General features: G+C 44.4%; 1 protein-coding gene across 4 annotated transcripts in view; it reads right to left on the reverse strand.

Moving 5' to 3' along the window:
• The window catches only part of MAP2K5 (mitogen-activated protein kinase kinase 5), a 161,391-nt gene extending 138,973 nt beyond the window's left edge, over window positions 1-22,418 (reverse strand). For 3 of the 4 annotated variants that reach the window (XM_070953374.1, XM_070953371.1, XM_070953373.1), the window contains exons 1-4: window positions 22,235-22,418; window positions 17,486-17,534; window positions 13,124-13,191; window positions 2,711-2,780 (exon numbers count right to left, since the gene is read on the reverse strand). In XM_070953374.1, the coding sequence (XP_070809475.1) occupies window positions 2,711-2,780; window positions 13,124-13,191; window positions 17,486-17,534; window positions 22,235-22,375 (328 nt within the window). In that variant the 5' untranslated portion in view covers window positions 22,376-22,418. The remainder of the gene's footprint in view (window positions 1-2,710; window positions 2,781-13,123; window positions 13,192-17,485; window positions 17,535-22,234) is intronic. The other variant, XM_070953372.1, reaches the window with a different exon arrangement.

The raw sequence follows: 22,418 nt of genomic DNA on the forward strand, positions 1-22,418 counted from the left end.
TGTCAGAAGGTTGCAAAAGGGGATCATGTCTCTCCCCAAGACACTGCAACCATCATAAGTACACGCCAGTTGCCAAGCGTCCTTATTGTGATCATCTGATCAGGAGGACGCTGCAATGGTTGTAAGTGTGATTAAGCCAAACTGGCAACTTTTTGAGCAGATTGTGGGAATGCAATGGACATAATAAGGTCTCCTGTCTTCAGCAAAGCATCTGACAAAGGGCCACATAGCATGCCGATGAGCAAACCGATTAAGTATGGCAGGACAATTGGGAAGATATGAAGCAGGCTTGAAAAATCACACTTATCCACGGTTCCCCCTGCAACTGGAGATGGCATTGAGTAGAACCCTGCAATGGTCTCTATTCTTCAACAATTCCATGAATGGTTAGGATGAAGAGCGGGAAGGATGCTTCACATCTGTTTACAGGTATCACCAAAGTGGGCGGGACAGCCTTGGTAACTTTCAATGTTTTATATTTCAGTTTTTATGATGTTGTAAGCCACCCAGTCGCTCGACACTGAGGTGGGCTGAATATAAAGCCAGTCAATCAGTCAAACAGCTAATACCCTAGAAGGCAGAAATGAAGCTTAAAACAATCTTACTAGCTAAGAGAATGAAGAGGGGGAAAAAGATAATAAAATGAAAAGCAATAAAGATAAATGCAAACTTTGCTTAAGAAAGATAAATTGAACATCAAGATGTAGGCTGGGGATATCTGGATTAACAATAACAAAGGTGCAATGGATTTTGAAACTGCTGTTGACTGCAAGGTAGGCAGAGTCAGCAGTGGGATTTCGATGGTAAAAAGGTAAACTGTAATTTCAGGCTGCATCAACGGAAGAAGAGTCCCAGTGCATGGAAAGTTGTATGTCTATGGAGATTCTCTGTCATCCAGGTCCTGGTTGTCCCAAAGGTGCTTTTTCAAAAAGCAACTGGACTTTCTTTGTTTTCCCTGAAGACCTTTCGCTTCTCATCCGAGAGAACCCAGATAAACCTCCAAGTGGCCTCCATGACTCTCACAAGGAGGGCTAACAACCAGATGACTGCAAGGAACATAAAGCCTTCCATTCTCCACTATTCAGTTAGATCTGAAGAAGCTTCTTGGATGAGAAGCGAAATGTCTTCAAGGAAAAGCAAAGGAAGTCCAGTTGCTTTTTGAATAAGCACCTTCGGGATGGAAAGTAATAGTGTCAGATCCCATTCAGAGAAACTGGTCTGGTTCAGAGAAGGGCAAAGGGTCTGGAAGTTCAGAGACTAAGGCAACTGGCCAGAGGAAGAGAAGTGAAGAGGGGAGATAGTGCACTTCTATCTAACGGCTGAAACTTTTTCTTTATGGTCCGGAGGGCAAGACATGAAGTAATAGGTTCATCTTATAGGAAGGCAGATCCTAACAGACTTTTTGGAAAATCTTCCTAATAGGGAGAGCAGTATGAGGGTTCCAAAAAAAAAAAAGGGAAGGCAGAAGATAATCTGCACTTTACTGGGGATGTCTGGATTTCTAGAGCAGGGGTGTCAAACTCAAGGCCCGTGGGCCGAATCCTGCCTGCGGGGTGCTTAGATCCGGCCCATGGGGCTGCCCTGGAAACAGCCAAGGACCGGCCCGCAGTGCCTCTGCCAGTGAAAACCGAGCTCAGGAGAGCTGCCCGCGACCCTCCCGAGCTCCATTTTTGCTGGCAGACGGTTGCAGGAGGCAGTCGCAGCCAAAAACAGAATTCAGGAGCCTGTTTTCGCTGGCAGAGCAATCGGGCGTCCACAGGCGCCCCGTCATAAGTGACGTCAAGCTGGCCACACCCACCCTGGCCCCCCGAGGTCAAACACAAACCTGAGGCAGCCGTCAATGAAATTGAGTTTGATACCCCTGTCCTAAAGGGTTCAGAGCATTTGACTTGACCGTCTCAGTAGTCCTTCCAAATCTGTGTTTAAGAACAAGATTGGGGCACTCTGAGGAAACAGCAGCCTTGTATGTACATGTGAGCAAGGAATGTTTGTATGCAAGAGGGAAAGAGGGACGTTGACCTATTTCTGTTCTAAATGCATCCTTTTTTCAAGAGGAGAATTCCATCTTCCAACTGCTGCCCTCTTTCTAACCCTGATCAGCTTGCTAGGAAACCTGCCGGTTAATTGCCCAATTCAAAATGGAGAGCGTTGTACATAATGAAAAGTCTATAATGTTTTAATTGGAAAGCTTGCAGCATGATTATTTTATGCAGGGGAATAGTTTAGTTTTGAGGTATTTCAATTGATTTATTGCATGGAAATCTACTTGCATTTAATTTCAATCATCAAAAATTATGCTTCTGAAGAAAGTATCTAAGTCCATGGAGAAAGTTACATAACATGCACACATATGTGTGGAAAAATGATATCTCCAGGGTTTACAATATTCCCATTTTTGCAATAGTGAATCGCAAAGACCCTCCTCCCCTCCCGACTACAGTTTGGAGACTATCCATGGCTTTGCCTTATCCCTTTGGGGGAGGCCTGTGCAGTCAGCCACACTGAACTTTTAAATTTCCACATGTTGTGCGGTGCAAACTATAATTTCTGTTATCCTGGTTTGCTTTGGAAAATAGCTGAAGCTAAACTCAAAGAATAGATTTCTCAACCCCAACTTAAGAATAAACTGTAGAATTATCTGTCTTTGAACCTCTAGAAAAGAGAAGACCTGATGGAACATTGGTAGGGGTTAAAAGCTGTGCAAAATTACCTCTTGGATAGATCTGCAGGGGTACGATCAGCTGTCCATTTCCCTGCTGCTCCATTACAGTTGCATAATACTGGAAAAAATAGATAAGAATGGCAAGCAAGTTTGTATATTGTGTTCAATTCCACAATTCCAGAATAGTTGTATTAGAGGCAAACCAATGAATACAGGCTTGAAAAAGTGGCTTTTAAATATTTATCTGCTGTTCGACACTCTCACCAGATCTTACCTGCAGACCTCCCTCATATGTCGGCATGCATGCAATATATCACAACTTTCCCTTCCCTTCCTCTGTACTTGTCTGCCTTCAAAAGAGTTACCAATCTGGCGACTTGGCCCCAAAATAGCAAACTCTGGACTCCAGTTAGCTCTCTTCTGGGTTGGTTGCAGCTGTCAAAGATCTCTGCTCAGCCAGGCTTTAATAGCCTACAGTTCCTCCAATCCAAACAGGTACTTTGAATCTGGCTTCCCTCTGCTCAATCCAAGGCAGGGAGATATTTGTTCCGAGTTACGCTGGACAACCAACCACCTGATTGACTTTGGTTACAGAAACAAATGCTTTCCACTCAGTAAAGAGCACCCAAATTCGATTCAGACCATCAGTTGTAGGATAATGTGCCCTTCGGGTGAACCCTTCCATATCCCAACAGAAATGTAGAAATGCTCATCCAACTATCTTTGGCCTTTGGCCACGCTTAAAGAGTCAGCGGCAGTTCCTGCTGAAAATCTGAGCCAGGAAATACTGTCCAGTACATTGCTAAGCCAAGATCAATTTGAGATAAAGTTATGGCGGGGGTGGGGGTGGGGAGACACAATTAGGTCAGGAAGACCTAAACAGGATGACTGACAAAAAGCAGAAGGAAAAAAGAATGGAAGCCAAAGTTAAATGTAGACATTGTTAGGGGATATCTGGCTCTTGAATTGCCTCTAGTTGGAACTGACTCATAAAATAGGCCAGGACACCTCTTGGAATCGACCACCTAAATCTTCCCGAGTCCCTGGATGTCATCTTGTGGCTGGTATTGACCGTATTGGGGAAGGACTCCATGTCTTGGGAGAGGATTTTGCTGCACCCCATTAGTTCATAGCATAGCATAGCATACTTTATTGCAGTCATAGACCAAAAAAAACAAAACATCCAAGACACACAGCTGGCACACGACCAGACTGAAGTGCAAAACGGCAACAAGATCAGTGGTGGAAACCACTCTGTCAAACTCACAGTTCATGTATTTTAAATTTTTAGCTCCAATCTATATGGACTACAGTCGATTAAAATTGTACATAGGTAGAAAATACTATATTGCAATTTACATAAAATCCACACATCGGCACTTTATACAACTACCAGCTAACTCAACCGCTGACGATCAATAAAGCTGACCTCAGTCAATGGGTCCAGCCCGTCCCTTCCCCCGGCTCTTACATCCCAAGACTGCAGCAAAAAATTTTGCTACCTTTAGTGTAATCTTATAATCGGTATCTTGGAGTAAGAAGCGAAGACTGAGATTTTCAGATAATCCAGGAAATCTTTGGCAAATGGGAGAGATAAGTTCTGACCTTACCTCCCGATAATGGGGGCATGTAAATACGATGTGAGCCAACGATTCCGGAGATCGGCCGTCACATGAACAGTGGGTGGATTTCACACACACACCCCGAGCACCTGCTATCTAGGACATTCGAAGGGATCACATTAAAACATGCCTTTAGAAAGGCCAACCTGTATTTAACAAAGGATAGCGTAGAGAGGTATTGGGGGGAGCACATTCGGGGAGTAATACCGAGAGAAAACGGAGAACATACTCCCGCACCAAGTGCCAGATTCTGTTGTCTTTCAATATCATCCAAGCACTGGAATATCAGCGATCTGGCTGGCCCATTAGTTCATAGTCTCTGGGGCAACCATGAGCCTCTCCCATGTAAACTTGGCGCTAACACATAGTGCAGACACATAGTACGGACCCAATCTTCATTTTGGAGATTGAGGACACTGAACTCTGTACATATGTGGGCTGGGGTGCCTTAGCGACAGTGATTCATTCTTTAATTACCATTGTCACAGCTTTGGGAGATAATCCATTATAGCTGACGCAACATGCAGTGCCTACATTTGTTGAATCCCATAATGGCAGCATAACATAATACTAAGGTTACAGCACTAGTTGCCAACAGGGTTCTGGGCTCAATTCAAAGTGCTATGAATGCCAACAAACCCCGAAAAAGCCTAGCATTACATCAGGGAACACCTTGCCCAGGTTGATCTATGCATCTGAGTAGAGATAACAGGGGCAGGGATCAGGTAGTAGAACAACCTGCCTCCAGGTAAAGCTGTTAAAACTATCATATTTTTCAGAGTATAAGACGCACCTTTTTCCCCCAAAAAAGAGGGTGAAAATCTGGGTGCATCTTATACTCCGAATGTAGTCCCGCCCAGCTTCTCAAACGGAGCTTTCAGATGCTGAAAAAAGCATCAGAAACTAAGCTTCAGGAAAAAAGCCTCCAAACAGAGCTTCAGAGGCTTTTTTTCTGAAGCTCTGTTTTGAAGGCTTTAAAAAAAAATAGTTTTTTCTGAAATAGAGTTTCAGACGTTTCAGAGGCAGAAAAAGAAGCAAAAAAAGCAAGGCCCAGAGCTCACAACCAAGGAACCTGTTGCTAAAAGTCATCTCTGGGAACAGCTGATTGGGGGTATTCTGGGAGCCCATCCACCTGCCAATCAGCTTTTTTCTTATTTTCCTCCCCAAAATCTAAGGTGCGTCTTATACTCCAAAAAATACGGTACATATTCCACTATGCTTTTAAGCAGGATGGAATGTTCCTCTCCACTATTAATGTTATGTTTTTTTTTTTCCCATTCTTTAATTTTATTCTGTTATATGCCACCCTGAATCCTAGGTCTGGGGTATTGAAGACAAATGAAAAAATAAATGAAAATAACTGATAAGACTCACTTTCTCGCCAGTTTACTGGAAGGCTTTAAAAGAAGAATCAGAAAGTTGCTATACGAACATATACAGGTAGTCCTTGACTTACGACCACAATTGAGCCCAACATTTTTGTTGCTAAGCAAGACCTTTTTTAAGTGAGTTTTGCCCCATTTTATGTCCCTTCCTGCCACAGCTGTTAAGTGACTTGCTACAGTTGTTAAGTTAGTAATACGGTTGTTAAGTGAATCTGACTTCCCCATTGATTTTGCTTGTCAGAAGGTCAGATAAACAGATTAACAGAGTTGGAAGGGACCTTGTAGGTCATCTAGTCCAACCCCCATCACAAAAGGTGATCACATGACCCCAAGACACTGCAACTGTCATAAATAGGAGTTAGTTGCCAAGCATCTGAATTTTGATTACGTGACCATGGGGATGCTTCAATGGATGTAAGTGTGAAAAACAATTATAAGTCACTTTTTTCAGTGCCATTGCAACTTTGAACAGTCATTAAATGAACTGTTGTAAGTCAAGGACTACTGGCACACTGATATTCAATGGAAAATGGGTTCAGTTGATGGATTTTTTTGTAACTATATTCCTTTCAACACCCTAAATCTTGGTAAACAGGACTCTGAGAATCATGTATGGAAAATAATTAGTTTGGTTTGGCAGTTGCCAAGGATACTAACAAGCACTTTCGGTATCTCAGATACGCAGAGCATTTTGGTTAACTGCTATATCTTGTTACAATAGGCACACACACACACACACACACACACACACACACACACACACTTCCTACCTGTAATCAACCAGGCCCTTAATCAGAGACCTAGGCTGGGTATTTCCAGAACCTGCCCATCATGCATGCTCCTTTCACAGTATATTAATATGGGTGAAGATGCCAATCCCAAATCACTATGATGAGGTATTAATTTTATACATGTACAAGTATGATACCACAAATTAGGCCAAAGCAAAAGCAAGATTCCCACCCATCATATGTACCAGTAGAAACTAAGTGAAAGACAGAGTCACGTAGAAAGCAGCCCAGTTTGGGGCTAGTTCTAGATCAGAGAACCTCACGGATTCTTCACGGTGAAAGACCTCCAAGAGACCGATTGGAAAATCCAGCTGGGAAATATTGTGGAATTCTAGTGGTTTCCTGGAAGACTGTGCGGCAGTCCATTCGCATGGACCCTAGGGATGAAGCCCAGCTGGTTGCAAAACTTCTCAATGGAAGATCTGTCTAGGCAAAACATGTGACTGACCTGATTAATTATTGTCAAAGGTTCTTTAACTGCATCTAAGGCAAGTCTGTCCGACTTTGGCAACTTTTAAGATTGTGGACTTTAACTCAGGGGTGAAATGTAAAATCTGTTACTACCGGTTCTGTGGGTGTGGCTTGGTGGGGGTGGGGGTAATGTGACTGGGTGGGCGTGGCCAACTTTTTTTTTTTTAACTTTCAAAGCATTTTTTCTACAACCTCTTCAGCTGAAGAGGTTGCAGAAAAAAATGCTTTGAAAAGCCTCTCTGACGGATCAGGCAACTCAGCTGGGATTGTCAGAGAGGCTTTTCAAAGCATTTTTTTTACCACCTCTTTAGCCGAAGAGGTTGCAGAAAAAAATGCTTTGAAAAGCCTCTGACGATCCCAGCTGAGCCACATGATCATCAGAGACTTTTTTTTTTACTTTTAAAAGCATTTTTTCGGCAGAAGAGGTTGTAGAAAAAATGCTTTTAAAAGTAAAAAAAAAAGTCTCTGATGATCGTGCGGCTCAGCTGGGCATGGTGGGGGTTAGGGTTAGGGTTCTCCATTCTCTTGTCTTTAAGGATGTCCCTGATCTTAAAGACAAGAGAATGGAGAACTAAATGAACCTTCACCTTGATCTTGCAAGATAATCCTTCCTTCTAAATAAGGCGAGAAACTGTGGTTGACCCCACTGAGTCCCCTGTATCTCGATCTGCAGGACTCTGCTTCTCTTCTCGTCTAGCATCAGCCTGGAGGCACAAAAAGAGCTGGAAACATGACATTAAAGCCAGAGTTTCAGCTTCAGAAGCAGATTCTTATATGACTCTGACTCATTTTCCTGGGACTGACTCCAGAGAGGCTCTGAGTAGATTTTTCTCTTTGTTTCTTTAAAAATAATAATAATAATAAAATAAAATAAAAGAATGGCCTTCTCCATTACTCAAACGGAGATGACAAGTAAATGAAATATCAATCATGTCAGCTGTCAACCTTCTGGGACAGCAATAACTGTTAACAAGTAGTCTGGAAAAATGGTCCAAAAATGATTTGTCCTCCACATCTCAGCACTTGGGGTTGCCATGGAAAGTTAAGATGCCAGGGGCTATTTGGAACACTCTTCAGGTATTCTTTTTAATGGAAAATTTGCCAGTTATTGATCCAAAACGTGTTCCCTTTGCTTCCAGATGGCTGCAAGCAACTTTCCAATCAGTGACTGTCAAAAAAATTACTGCCTTTTTATACCCATAGAAGACAACAACTGTAGACTAGCTCTGGGGTCACTTAAATGGCTCCTTTTTAATTAACCAAGGGTAAGGCAGGGAAGCCGTTTGGATTATTTTTCAATGAATAAAATGTGCAATTAATAAATCTCAGCGTCCATCTCACCAAGTTAAGTGTTTAGTACCATAGTGGGAAAGCATAGTGCTGGTGGGAAAGTTTAGAAGTAATTCAAGGGACAGAAGGTTTCAGGGGAAACAACCATCTCTGACGACACAGGGATTCCAGTCATTTTTCAATTAAAAACTGACCTTAAATTTCATCTTTATAGTAATTTGCATCAATGATAAGACAGCAACCTTCTAGGAATTATTTCATTCAGGTCTGAAAACTCTTAAAGGAAACATGTATTTCTTCCTATTTCAGATTACAACTTCTGAAAATGCACCCTGGTTTCATGCCACCTATAACTGATCCCACATGAAAACTGAGAGCCAGCTTGGTCTAAGTCAGGGGTGTCAAACTCAATTTCATTGAGGGCCACCTCAGGGTTCTGTTTGACCTTGGAGGGCCAGGGGGAGTGGGGGTGGGGGTGGCCAAGGGGTGGGCATGACATGCCTCCACACACTTGGCTTCATACACTTATAAAAATAGAGGGGCGTACATTTCTGTGATTTTGTTTTTTTAATACTTACTTGATCTACTTGATCACCCTATGAGAGAGATATACCAGATCAAGAAACTGACTCCATAGGAAGAATAAAACTATAAATTATTGACATAGGCTATAGTAGCAGAATCCTGCAAGCTTGAAAGGTAAAATATTTTATCTTTCCTCCCTTTTACAACCTGAGTCAAGGACAGCCTCCTGCAGCATTCTGGAGGCCCCGTTTTGGGCCTGGACGGCTTCCTGCAGCACTCTGGTGGCCAAAATGGGTCGTGGGGACACACATGTGGCCCCCTGCACCCCATTTTTGCTAGCAGAAGCACCGCGAGCCGGACGTTTGCTATTTCCAGGCCGGCCCTGCAAACCAGATCTAAGTACCCCGCAGGCCAGATCGTGAGTTATCTCTTTTGCAGCAGTCATTAAGTGAATGCAGCGGTTGTTAAGCAGACCCATTGACTGCAATGAATGTTTTTTTTCCAGAAACCAGAAGTTTACACTGATTTCCAGCAAAAAAATATCGTAAATTGCCGTCATGTGACCGGAGGACACTGCAAATGGCTATTAATGTGAGCGAGTGGCCAAGCACTCAAAATGTAATCATGTGATCGCAGGTGGAACTTCAAATCCAGGTTGTAAGTAGCTTTTGGAGGGTCTGTCATAAATCTGAACAGTCACTAAGCAGCCGATCGTAAGGCACGGACGCTCCAAAGCAAAACTGAGAAAAAACTTGATACAAATTAAAATTGAATATCCTCATTAATTAAATATTTTTCCAACAATGGTCAGTTGGATGCTTTGACGAGCTCCTGAAGAAAAACATAAAGACCTCAGAAATGTAGAGGCTGTGCAGAGATGCCCAGCTGCAAAGTGTAGCTCACACATGAAAATATTCTCTTCCAGATCATACCCATGCACCTCTCCGCACACAGACATAGAGAAACAAACACAATCAAACCTATCTTGCTGTTGTGGGACCTCTAAACAATTATCAAGATACATTTCAAAAAACTTCTGACATTTCATTTCATAAAAGTGAAGACTTTAGTTCTGAGTATGCATCATCCTGGATATATTTCTTTTTCTCTAAAGATTTAAACATTTTCAAGTGCTATAAAACGGTTATAGTAAAGTGTCACACAGTAAAACTACCACCCTACTTCTTAATTAAAAGGAAATAACTGCAGCAAGATGGACCCAGGTATCAGTTGCCTGAAATCAATCCCCAAAATACAGCTAGTCCTCGACTTACAACAATTCATTTAGTGACCGTTCAAAATTACGATGACACTGAAAAAAAGTGACTTATGACCATTTTTCACACTTAACGGCTGTTGCAGCATTCCCATGATCACATGATCAAAATTCAGACGCTTGGCAACTGACTCATACTTACGACGGTCGCAGCGTCCGGGGCTCACGCGATCCCCTTTTGCGACTTTCAACAAGCAAAGTCAACGGGGAAACCAGATTCACTTAACAGCCATGTTACTACGTTAAGAACGGCAGTGATTCGTTTAACAACTATGGGAAGAAAGGTCGTAAAATGGGGCAAAACTCACTTAACAAATATTTCACTTGGCAACAGAAATTTTGGGCTCAATGGTGGCCGTAAGTCAGGACTACCTGTATACATTTTTAGACTGGCGTAAGAATGCCCAAGGGAAAAGCAGATCAACGATAATCCTAGATCAGAAAGGAACAGGATCTAAAAGGGCTTTTTCTCTTTAGGCTGCGTAGCCGTTTGGGAAGTGTCAGAGACGACACAAGCTGGCTCTATGGGGGCCAGTCCTTGAGGCTGCCCAGCCCTCTCCAAGCCCATTAAAGCAAATGGAGCTTTGTGTGCCAGCTATGATGAACTCTTAACATAGAAGTTACATTGGGGGGCGTTCCAACACATTGAGGGCTGTAAAAGCACTATGAAGCGGTATATAAATCTAAGTGCTATTGCTATCCCTGTCAGGGTGGCAATTAATCCCATTCTGCTTTTGGGTAATTGCACCTTAATTAGAGAATGGATCGTGACCATTTCCTTGAAGTATACTTTAAGAAAATAAACCCGAAGATATATTTTCTAAGAAAAACTCATTTATTTGTTATAAAGAAAATAAAACATCTTACTAGCTAATTAATTACATCTTGGCAAAGCTTTCCCGGGCCACCTCTCCTGGCCGGAGAACAAAGAAAGATAGAAAAGAAGGAAGGAATGTGGACATGCACAGTTAGCTTAGAGATAAGAACTTGGCAAACTACGGTAAGTCTGAAAGTTCAAAAATAAGAGCTCATCTGGTAAATACAAAAACGCAGTGACAATCCCTTCCGCTGGTACAATGGGCTTGTCTAAATGGGGCTGCTCCAATGAAAAAAAAGCATCCATCTGAAAGGAAATTCCCATGCCACCCTCAAAATGACTCCCTCTGCCTCAATAGCAGTGTTTTCCAACCTGGGCAGCTTTAAGATTTGTGGTCTTCAACTCTCAAGGTTCCCAGGGAATCTGCCCAGGTTGGAAAACACTGCTCAATAGTATCTTGGCAAGAGACACATAATCCAGGGGTGCACAGAAAGAGTTCTGGGTGCAGCTGGGATTGAACCCAGGGCACCGAGAGTTTCGGTTTGCCAACATTTCCCTACTTCGTTTGTACCTTTGGAAAGTTTCCTTAGGAGACGTCTTTTACTGCAGAGGTCCCTGACTCCTGGCCCACAGACTAGTAGCGGTTAGGAGCCGAGCTGCACAGCTGAAGGTGAGTGGCAAGTGAGCGAATGAAACTGAACCCCCCCCCCCCGTCCGTGGAAAAATGGTCTTCCATGAAACCGGTCCATAGCGCCAAAAGGGTTGGCGGCCGCTGCTTTAACCGAGCATCGTGGCATCAAAGCTTTGCGTGCAGACATGTCATGTGGCAGATGCTGGGGGTACAATGGACAATGAAATGGGTCCCCTTGAAAGATCCGGTCCATCCATAGCTCAGTTCAGAAGGAGGAGAGTCCTATCCCTCTGCTTTACAGGGAGTCCTCACTTAATGACCGGTTGTTTAGCAAACGTTCAGAGTTACGATGGACCCCATCCCCCAAAAATGTACATTATGAGTTGGATTTGAAGCTCCAAGATCCAGCCTCACATGGTCACACAATCTGCATTTTAGGCGCTTGGCAACGGGTCCACATTTAAGGCTTTTCACAGTGTCCCAAGATCACACAACAACAATGGACAACGGGTTTTCCATTTTCCAGCCCAAAAAAAAAGTGCTCGTTGCAAACAATAGTTTTGCTTAATGACTGTGTTGTCCACTTACAATCGCCACAAAACTGTCATAAAATCAGGTCAGTCACATGGTGACTCACTTTATGACTGGCTCGACTTATGATCGTAATTCCAGGCTCAATTAGGTTGTAAGTCAAGTCTACCTATAATTGAAAAAAAACCCCGGGAATGTCTGAACTCGTACATATTTATAAAGCATAAAGGGCAAGCCATTTATAAAGATATACATAAACACTGCAGCCTTCCTATCTTTGTTGCCATTATTAAAAGACAACGCACTTTAAAATCTTCTCAGCATGCCAAGCCTGCAGCTAAAATATAACTCTTCTGAGAGAAGGGGTGAAGAAGTATCCAGATGAAAGCAGATTTTGTTTTTAAATTTTTTTCAAAGAGCCGAAGGGTTCATTTTTAATGAGCCGTTACTTTAAGTAATGCATAAAAAAATAGAAGAAATTGATAGTCCATTTAGCCTGCACTATATCTAATGCAAAAGTCTTTGGGATATGTTATTCTTAATGCTCACAACAAGATCTGTAAGTATATTATTCACTGGTTTTCCAACAAAAGGAACACTTCAAAATTTCAGACAAAATCCCAGCCACAACTTGTTCAACCAAGATGATAAAAATATCAAAACAAAAAAACACCAACAGCAAAACAAATTATAACGTTTGTGTCTTAATTTGGTGCTATCACTAAAAAAAAAAGAAAAGTTATATGGGAGCATCTGGGGTTGGGAAGCAACAGTAACTTGGAAGACTCCAGGATTCTGCCCAATCACCTTTGCTGCAGTCCTGCAGCTGCCTAATTCTGTAATGGACATACCACCAACAACTCACCACGGCCAACGCCACTGCGGGAAATTCAATAAAAAATATTTAATTTTTTTGTCATTCATACTTCATTCTGCCCCTCCTTTTGCATCCTTTCTTTAATGAGTCTATTCCGCCATTTCTTGATATTAGTGTAACTCTTGTCCTGCGTGAGATGGCCGTGGCAAGTTGTCCTGGACCCTTCTCATTCAACTCAGCCTTTTGAGTGATGCTTGCTAGCAGTTGGTAACTTGGTTAATCCAGTTTATTGAACATATACCTACATAGGACAACATAGCTTTCATTTCTTCATCGCTGCGAACAGTAATCCGATCGCCATCCTCATCTTCATCTGCAGAAAATAAAAGTCTGTGCATTAAAATTTATCGGGTTTAAAAGAAGATCACATATTCGATAGACGTGGAGGAACTTTTGAAATGTGAACAAATGAGGGCCAAAGAATATGAACACACGCTGGTTTTGTCTTAATTTCACTTTAAGGGTGACTACCTGAGCAGGTATGAAAGAGCGAGAACAATGCATGAAACTGAAAAGTCATGTCAACGGGTCTAGGGTGACTTCAGATCTTCTCCATGGACCTCAGCTTTGGGGCCAGGTCAGGCTACAGAAATTATTTCATGATATAATGGGAGGGGGCTTCACAACTGCTGCATTGGGTGCCAGGCTGCTTCTGGATCCAATTCAAAGCATTGGTTATCACCTTTAAAATTTTACCTGTGGAACCATCATTACATCGGCCCCTCTAGTGGGTCAATCAGGGAAGGTATGTTGCAGACCTCATTAATTTTGACCAGCAGGTTGAAGAAGAGAACCTTCTCTGCCACTGCCCCCACCCCCACCCCAGCAGGCACAATGTCTCCCCCAGAGGTGAGGTGGGCCCCTAATCTCCTGGTCCAGTTTCCCAGTCTGAAGATCTGGCTCTGCCATCTCACTTGGGACTCACAGAGGAGCATGCAGCCATGGGCCCGGCTAGCCCTCTGAAGATCTTCCTTTGCTTTTTAAATTTTTAAATTATTATTATTATTATTTATTCATTTAGAGCCTTGGTGGCGCAGCAGACTAAAGCACTTTTAAGTAACACCAGCTGCCTGCAATTACTGCAAGTTCAAATCTCACCAGGCTCAAGGTTGACTCAGCCTTCTATCCTTTCGAGGTAGTTAAAATGAGGACCCGGTTTGTGGGGGCAATAAGCTGACTTTGTATAAATAAATAAACAAACAAACAAACAAACAAACAAACAAACAAACATACAAAAGTATGAAGGCTATTGCTTAATGCATTGTAAGCCGCCCTGAGTCTCCGGAGAAGGGCGGCATATAAATCAATCAATCAATCAAACAAACAAACAAACAAACAAACATTCTTTTTAATTGCTTATTATAATATTTATGTATAGCTCTTATATTTTTATGCCTACTTGTACACTGCCCAGAATCACCCTATGAGAGAGAAGGGTAGTTTCTAAATGTTATAAACAAACAAAGTAAGTTCAGGCTATACCCCCCTTCCCCCAGGTGCAGGCATCTTGCACTATCAAAATTGAGCTTACACTCCTTAGAGTTTATGTTACTCTCTAAAGTCTATCTACACAGAGGGTGGCATAATGACACCACTACCACCATTGTAGGTAGAAAAACTCCTAGGACAGGGGTGTCAAACTCGAGGCCCCTGGGCCGGACCTGGAAACAGTGAAGGACCTGCCCACAGTGCCTCTGCCAGCGAAAATGGGATCCCGATCTCCATTTTTGGCTGCAACGGCCTCCTGCAACCGTCTGCCAGTGAAAGAGTTGCAGGAGGCCTTCACAGCCAAAAACGGAGACTGGGAGCCTGTTTTCGCTGGCAGAGTGCTCAGACCATCACAGGCGCTGACATGAATGCCATTAAGCTGGCCATGCCCCCCTGGCCATGCCCACCCCTCCGAGATCAAAGAGAACCCTGATGGGACCCTCAATGAAACTGAGTTGGACACAGGGGCAAACTAAGTGATTCACTAAGTGATTCAGTCTCCGTTCTATCACTATCTTCGTCTCCCCAAGAGGAGCATAAGGCCTCTCACGTCATAAACAAACATACCGTAATTCTTGTATCTCCGGTAGAAGTCATTAGAATAGTAACGGCTAAGAAAATTCTAAACACAATCTGATTCTAAATAAAAAAAAAAAACAGCTAATAAAAAAAACCAAACCCAGAATAATCAAGAGAATGGGAGGAATTTAAAACAAGGTACCCGGAAGGAGGATTTTGTACTAAAAGGCCACGATTTGCAAAGCTCACAAATAAACGCCACTGAAAAAGCACCTCATTACAGAAGATTAGCTTTAAAAGCTACACAACTTTGAAAATTCTCAGGTGAACTGAAGTGTCTTTCCTGTTCTTACAGTACGCACATTTGGGGATAAAGAAAGACGTGGAAAAGACGCGGCGGCCCCCTAAAAGAGACAAGCGTCATTTGTTATTTGATGGGAGGGAAAAGGGCACTTTCAGGTACTGTATTTCTCTGACTAAGTAGGAAGCTTGCTCACCCGTCCCGCCGGGAGGAAACCACGGAGCCCCGTTCAAGCGATTCTGCAGAATGCGAAGGTTCAAAGGGGGCTTGCCGAGCCCCTCTCCTCGCCTAGAGCGCAAACAACACGATCTTCCAGTCCATTAGGGAAGCAAAAGTAGAACTAAATAAAGCCTAGATTTTTGCTAATGTCACCTCCTCGCAAGACACCAAACAGAAAGCAGCAGATGGCAACCAAATATTCCACAGCAATTTTTGCAAAAGACGCAGTGTGCCGGGCACGCGCAAAACGGTTTGGGATAAAAAGACCATAACGAGCCATATGTCGTTAGTTGTTTTATTTGTAGCAACATGGCGTACAACAAGGTCCAATGGCAACGGAGAATACAGCCCCAGGTAGAGGCAGCCACAGAAGACACACCGGAGATAGCAATAACTAAGCAAACAGGAGCGGAAGCCGCTGCGGATAGCAATTAACTGCCTCCAAGAAAGCCATCAAGTAGCTGAGAAGATACTTAAGCCGGGGAAATTTCAGGCTTTCATTAGGGAGAAGATAACCTAGAAAGCAAACGGCATCAATACACATTAACATATTTTTGATGCACTTAAGTGGCAGGAGAAACAATGTCATGCTGATGCAAAATGACAGGCTAATTCAAGAACTAGAAAGCACAGCAGCAGATGTTAAGAGAAGCCATGAAACCCATATTTCCTGAGAGCAGGTTCTGCCCAGGGCAGCCCTGGACTGCAATCCATGCCCGTTACTGGTACGGAGAAGTCCACTGAGACGCAAAGGGCAGTGGGGAAGACCGGGCTGGCCTGCCACGCGATCTTGAGCCCGGCCACCTTCAACTCTATAAGCCCACATTTGGGGAGTGGTGCCAAAATGGTCACATTATAGGCAATGTTTTTGTACGATGATCTCATAAGACAGTCTATCTAAAATCAAAGGTGTATAAAACAATAGCACGCCCAGTAGCTCTATATGGCACTGAGTGATGGCCAACCACCAAATGCATTGACTGCTTTCTACACGCCACAGAGGTGCACCCGCCTCTTTGGTCATTAGGTGTTTCTCTTGACCATGTCAGCATTGCCACAATGGAACAGCAATTAGGCGTTGCACCAATACCAGAGAAAATGCGGGAGAAACGCCAAGGGGAGGGGAGAGGAGAGGAGAGGAGAGAACAAAAGTACAAAATAATAGAACAGAACAAAATTCTTCATTGGTCAAGTGGGACACCCAAGGAATTTGTCTCCAGTGCATAAGTACTGGAGCGTACTTACAAACAGTGTACATACAAACAACAAAGTGATAGGTCATAGATCATAAATCATAGTTACAATCATTAATCATAAGATACATACAACAAGTAATCAAATTATAAGATATCAATAGGAGAAGATAGTAGGGAAGATGAGAAAAGATGAGAAAAATGGGAAGACAAGAAGGATAATAGCAATGCAGCCTACATTCACGGGCCAGCATTGTTCCCGCATTATAAAAATGGAGAGAGGGGTCATCTCCAGTGTGTGTGAGAGGAGCCTCATTCTTAACGCTCCCAGGTGCTGAACTGCAGACATCTTCAAGGGTCTGACACCAGGGAAGTCCAGGGTTAACCTTCGGAGTCCTGAGCTGCCCTCCAACCTTCTCCCGTGAAGACAATGGCCAGGTGATGGGATCCCCACCTCCAGGGAAGGTAACACGACCATAACCAATTTAGTGCCATATACACAAAAAAGTCTGATTCCCGCAGAGGCCATCTAACCGATTTCTGCTTTTAATCCTACAAATCTGAACATTAAAATCTCAGCACACAAAGCCTCCAGGTACTTTATATTTTTCCTTTAATTTGAGCAATATAATTGCAGTGCGTCCAAAGAGCACAGTAAGGTCAGGATGGTAATTAAAGCTATACGGTAGAAATATGTGCTCTCAAGATGTGATTAAATAATAAAATATTACTTAGCTAAGGTTTATCATTAAACTTGCATCTGTGCATAAATATTTAACTGTGAGATATCTGAACATAAACCAAGATGTAGTTGTCACTGTTTTAAATAAATGATGCAAATATAAACTGCCTCCCACCCGCCCGTCTCTCTGGCAAGCCATACTCACATTCAAAAGCCGTTGTCGTTGCATCCGGAAGAACCTGACTGATTACGTCCTGTAACATTAAAAATGAAGGCCGTTAGTTATATTCGTAACGGAAGACTTTTCACAGAATAATTAATATTCAGCTTTTCCTAGCATGTTAACTCCGGCTGCCGAAAGCAGAAGTGAAGCCGCACATATTTCATCCTTGGAAGAGACCCTCGTGTAGGATTGAAAAATGCCTCTCTTTACCACCCAGAGTTGTTACTCGGCTGATGTAGAGCAGCAGCTCTCAGGGGGGTGTTTGCAAACTCCGTTTATTTGCCTATCATGCAGCTTCAACCTGACGTACAGTAGGCGATTGCTGGCTAGGAAAACTCCAGTCTTTTTCATAAACTCTCCTGTTTCTCTAAAGGAGGGTTGGGGAACTATGGCCCTTTTATGACTTGTGGACTTCAACTCCCAGAATTCCTGAGCCGGCCATGCGGGCTGAGGAATTCTGGGAGTTGAAGTCCACAAGCTCCCCACCACTGCTCTAAGGTAAGAGGGAAAGAAGGAAAACTCTATGATCTTTTCCATTCATTGGCCTTTGCCTCTCCAGACAGCACTTTCAACTTTCAGACAGGTGGACCTCAGAATTCTGGGATCTGAAGTCCACACATCTTGAAGTTGCTGAGGTTGAGTGCTCTACTCCAGTGTCCATTGCGCTTCTGCATTTGGAGATGCCAACAGGGGTGTCAAACTCGATTTTATTGAGGGCCACATCAGGGTTGGGTTTGACCTTGGGGGGGGGGATTGGGCACAGCCAGCTTGGCATCACTCATGTTGGGGGCCCAAGCGCTCTGCCAGAGAAACCGGCTCCCGAGCTCCGTTTTTGGCTGCGACGGCCTCCTGCAACCCTCTGCGGGTGAAAATATTTTTGCTGGCAGAGGCACTGTGGGCCAGTCCTTCAGTTTCCAGGGCGGCCCCACAGGCCAGATCTAAGCACCCTGGGGGCCGGATCCAGCTCCCGGGCCTTGAGTTTGACACCCCTGTGCCAAATGCTTTCCAGAAATGGGGCGCTCTTTGGAAAACCATCCCACCAACTACTTCAAACACTCACTTTATCAGTGAGATGGGTGGCATACAAATTTAATACATACATACATACAGTATCTAATAACACTCCAATGCAATATTAAAGGCCCAGTACAGGTAGTCCTTGACTTATAACCATTCATTTAGAGACTCTTCAATGATACAACAGCATTGAAAAAAATCCTTGCCCTTATGACCACTGAAGCATCCCCAGGGTTATCATGATCAAAATTTGGGTGCATGTATTCATTGATGGTTGCAGCATTCTGGGTCGCATGATTGGCATTTGTGACCTTCCCAACTGGCTCCCAACAAGGCAAGCAAAGTCAATCAGGGAAACTGGATTCGCTTAACGACCTTGTGATTCACTTAACAACCACAGGGATCCGCTTAACAACCCCCTTGCTTAGCAATGGAAATTCTAGTTCCAATTGTGGTTGTAAATCAAGGACTGCCGGTACTGTCAATCTGAAGTTAATTTCAACAAGGAAATGAGCTGCTGGACTTAATGTAATGGTTTTAACGAATAGCCCAAAACGGCATTATTATTCCTATGACAATATGAACCTGAAATGGCTGTGGAGGGAATCACTTTGAGCTCACAACTTATGCTCACTTTATCATGTTAAACCAGTAACAGACGAAACTTCGTAGATACGTGTAATAGAAGTAACAACATAATTTCACAACTAACACATACATGCATATGCTTCCCTCAAATTTCTTTCAATGTTACCCTAATTGTGGAAAAAGAATGAGAATAGACAACGAAAAAGAAAAGGAATATAACTAACTCTTGTTGACACCAATTCTGTTCATTACACTTCTCCACAGCTTTCCAACTTTGCAAATTATCACACCTGTAAACTACTCAGGAACCTACTTTGGCTCTTAAACTTCTTTTTCAGCATCTTGTCAATTTCCCTGCAACCACAACATTCTTCTTTCCTTTTTTTTCTTTCACTGGTCTTTCTTTCATATATTTGTTTTTGACTTTTACTTGTTCTCTTGGTATATCAAACCCCTTCCGTTTGGACTGGCCGCTTTTACATTTAATCCACATTAATTCTGAACCAACAGGTCCTGAATTAATCTGGATTAAATGTAAAAGTGAAAATATCACTTCTTGTTTTACAGGCCTTGTCTATCCCCACCCTTTTCAACTCCTTTTTGTTCTCCTGATACCCAATTCTCACTTCCATGAGCATACCCCTCAGACACAGCCTTTTTGATAAATACTTGTTTCTTACAGCCCCTTTTTTTTTTGACAAAGAGTCATTCCATTATGTTTTTAGCAGCATTTAGTCTGTCTTAAAATTTCTCCAAGTATTTCCTTCTCTTTAGTAATCATTCCATAGGGCAGGCATTCTCCAGGTCCATTCCCTGCTATTTGGACATCAGGGAGACCACAGAAGGGGCCCTTTTCCATGGCTGCTCTTACCCTGTAGAACAGAGTTCCTCAACTTTTCCAGCTTTGCGGACCGGCGCAGGGAGGAGGGGATGGTCCTGCGCGAGCCGCAGTCAACTACACACGTGCACAGCTCCATTTGCACATGGACCGCATGCGCCTGCACTTACCCATTGCTTGTGCAAGTGGGAATGCATGCACACATGCACTCATCAGCCACTTCTGTCGCCCGGTTCCAAAGAGCTCAAGGTCTGGTAACGGGCCATAGTCCGGGGGTCAAAGACCCCTGCTGTAGAACACTTCCTCCCAAAGATGGCTGTTGGAGCACCCTAAATCAGGGATCTGCAACCGTGTCAACTTTAAGACTTGTGGACTTCAACTCCCAGAATTCCTCAGCCAGCAAAACTTTGCTGGCTGAGGAATTCTGGGAGTTGAAGTCCACAAGTCTTAAAGTTGACACGGTTGCAGACCCCTACCCTAGATCAGTGGTCCCCAACCCCCGGTCCGCGGACCGGTGCCGGGCCGTGGAGTACCTGGCACCGGGCCGCGCAGTGGCCGGGGGACATGAACGCTGCAGCGCAAAGGCTCCTGGGCCATGCGCAAAAGCTCCTGGGGCGTGCGCAAAAGCTCCTGGGCCGTGCGCAAAGGCTCCAGGGAAGAGAGCCCCACGCAGGTACGCACGTGTGGCCCAAAGCCCCCACCCCTGCGCGCGCTCAGCGGGCCACGGTAAAATTATCAAAGGCTGATTGGTCCGCGGCGATAAAAAGGTTGGGGACCACTGCCCTAGATGACTGAGGCTCCTGGAGGCTTTGGGGAAATCTTAGTTTTATTTTTCTGTTTACACCTTCATAGTTTCATTATTGCTGAGAGCTGCCCAGAGTTAACCTATGATGGGTAGGTTAAGTAAAGAACTATAAATATATAAAGTTCAAGGCAGAGACAGCCATGCACAGGATTGCAAGAGTCAGGATATTATTATTATTATTATTATTATTATTATTATTATTATTATTATTATTATTATTATTATTATTATTGCTGTTGTTGTCTATTCAGAACAATGCCAAGTCACAACCCCAGTTCGTTAGCTGCTTTATTCACATGAACTAGGATGTTATTGTGGGAATCCAAGCAGTGCAGCCTTTGCCAATTGCCAGATGGACATTTTGTCAAGGTGCAGATTCCCTAAGTGCCATCAAACATTTTTTGGGTATGGCACCCAGTGTGCCTATCAATAACCACTGGAAAGACTGGATGGCCATTTGCCTGAAGTGATATAGAATCTCCTGCCCCAAGAGGGGGTTGGGCAGGGATGAAATCCAGCAGGTTCTAACAGGTTCTGGAAAACCAGCAGCGGAAATTTTGAGTAGTTTGGAGAACCGGCAAATGCCACCTCTGGCTGGCACCAGAGTGGGGAGGGAATGGGGATTTTGCAATATCTTTCCCCAAGGAGTGGGGTGGGAATGGAGATTTTGCAATATCCTTCCCCTGGAGTGGGATGGAAATGGAGATTTTGCAATATCCTTCCTCCAGGAGTGGGGTGGAAATGGAGATTTTGCAATATCCTTCCCTTGGAGTGAGATGGGAATGGGGATTTTGCAATATCCTTCCCCAGTAGTGGGGAGAGAATGGGAATTTTGCAGTATCCTTCCCTCAGGAGTGGGGAGGGAATGGGGATTTTGCAATATCCTTCCCCTGCCACGCTCACCGAACCGGTAGGGGGAAAAAATTCAGATTTCACCCTGGGGTTGGGCTAGATGATCCCCCGAGGTCCCTCCCAACTCTTATTATTCTCTGTCCTATTCAATTCATGCCATCTGTCTTTCCATTTACGAAGTCTACAATAGTCAAAAGATTCAGAGCTGGTGGGAATCCAATCATCCAACCCAGAATGATGGAAGTAAAGTTGACGAATGTAAGCAAAGTGGGAGTCCTTTCTAAAGTTGAGGATGGGTGGGCCTGGTGCTTTTTCCCCCTTCCAGCCTCAGGGTCCTGATAGGGCTGGGTGGTCTGAGACCCATCATCCCCGACCTCCCCCCCCCCGTGCAGGGCCCAGCAGAGCCTCCGAGGCCGGGGGGGGAGGGGAGGGGAGGGGAGGGGGCGACGCCAAGCCCACCGGGGGGGAGGGGCTCTCCTGCCAGGCCTCCGAGGGGCCCCGCAGCCCCCCCTCCCCAGCCCCACGGAGGACGCCCCACGCGCGGCCCAGAGCAGCCTTCCCAGCCCGCAGCTCTTGGCGGCCCTCCGCCGCCCCCGGGCCCCCCAGCGCCGCTTCCCCGGCCGCCCCTCACCAGCACGTCCCGGAAGAGCAGCTGCGGCGCGGGGTGCACGGTCCAGTCCACGGCGCCGCCGCCGTCCGGGATGCGGATGCGGATGACCAGCGCGGGCCGGGCCGGTTCCATCCCGGGGTCGCCCAGGGCCAGCAGGAGCATCCCCGGGCGGCGGCGCGGCGCTCTCCGCGGGACTAGGCCGCGC

Source organism: Pituophis catenifer, unplaced genomic scaffold, assembly GCF_029215685.1.
Source record: "Pituophis catenifer annectens isolate HBS135680 unplaced genomic scaffold, rPitCat1.0.hap2 SCAF_14, whole genome shotgun sequence".
NCBI classification, from domain to species: Eukaryota; Metazoa; Chordata; class Lepidosauria; order Squamata; family Colubridae; genus Pituophis; species Pituophis catenifer.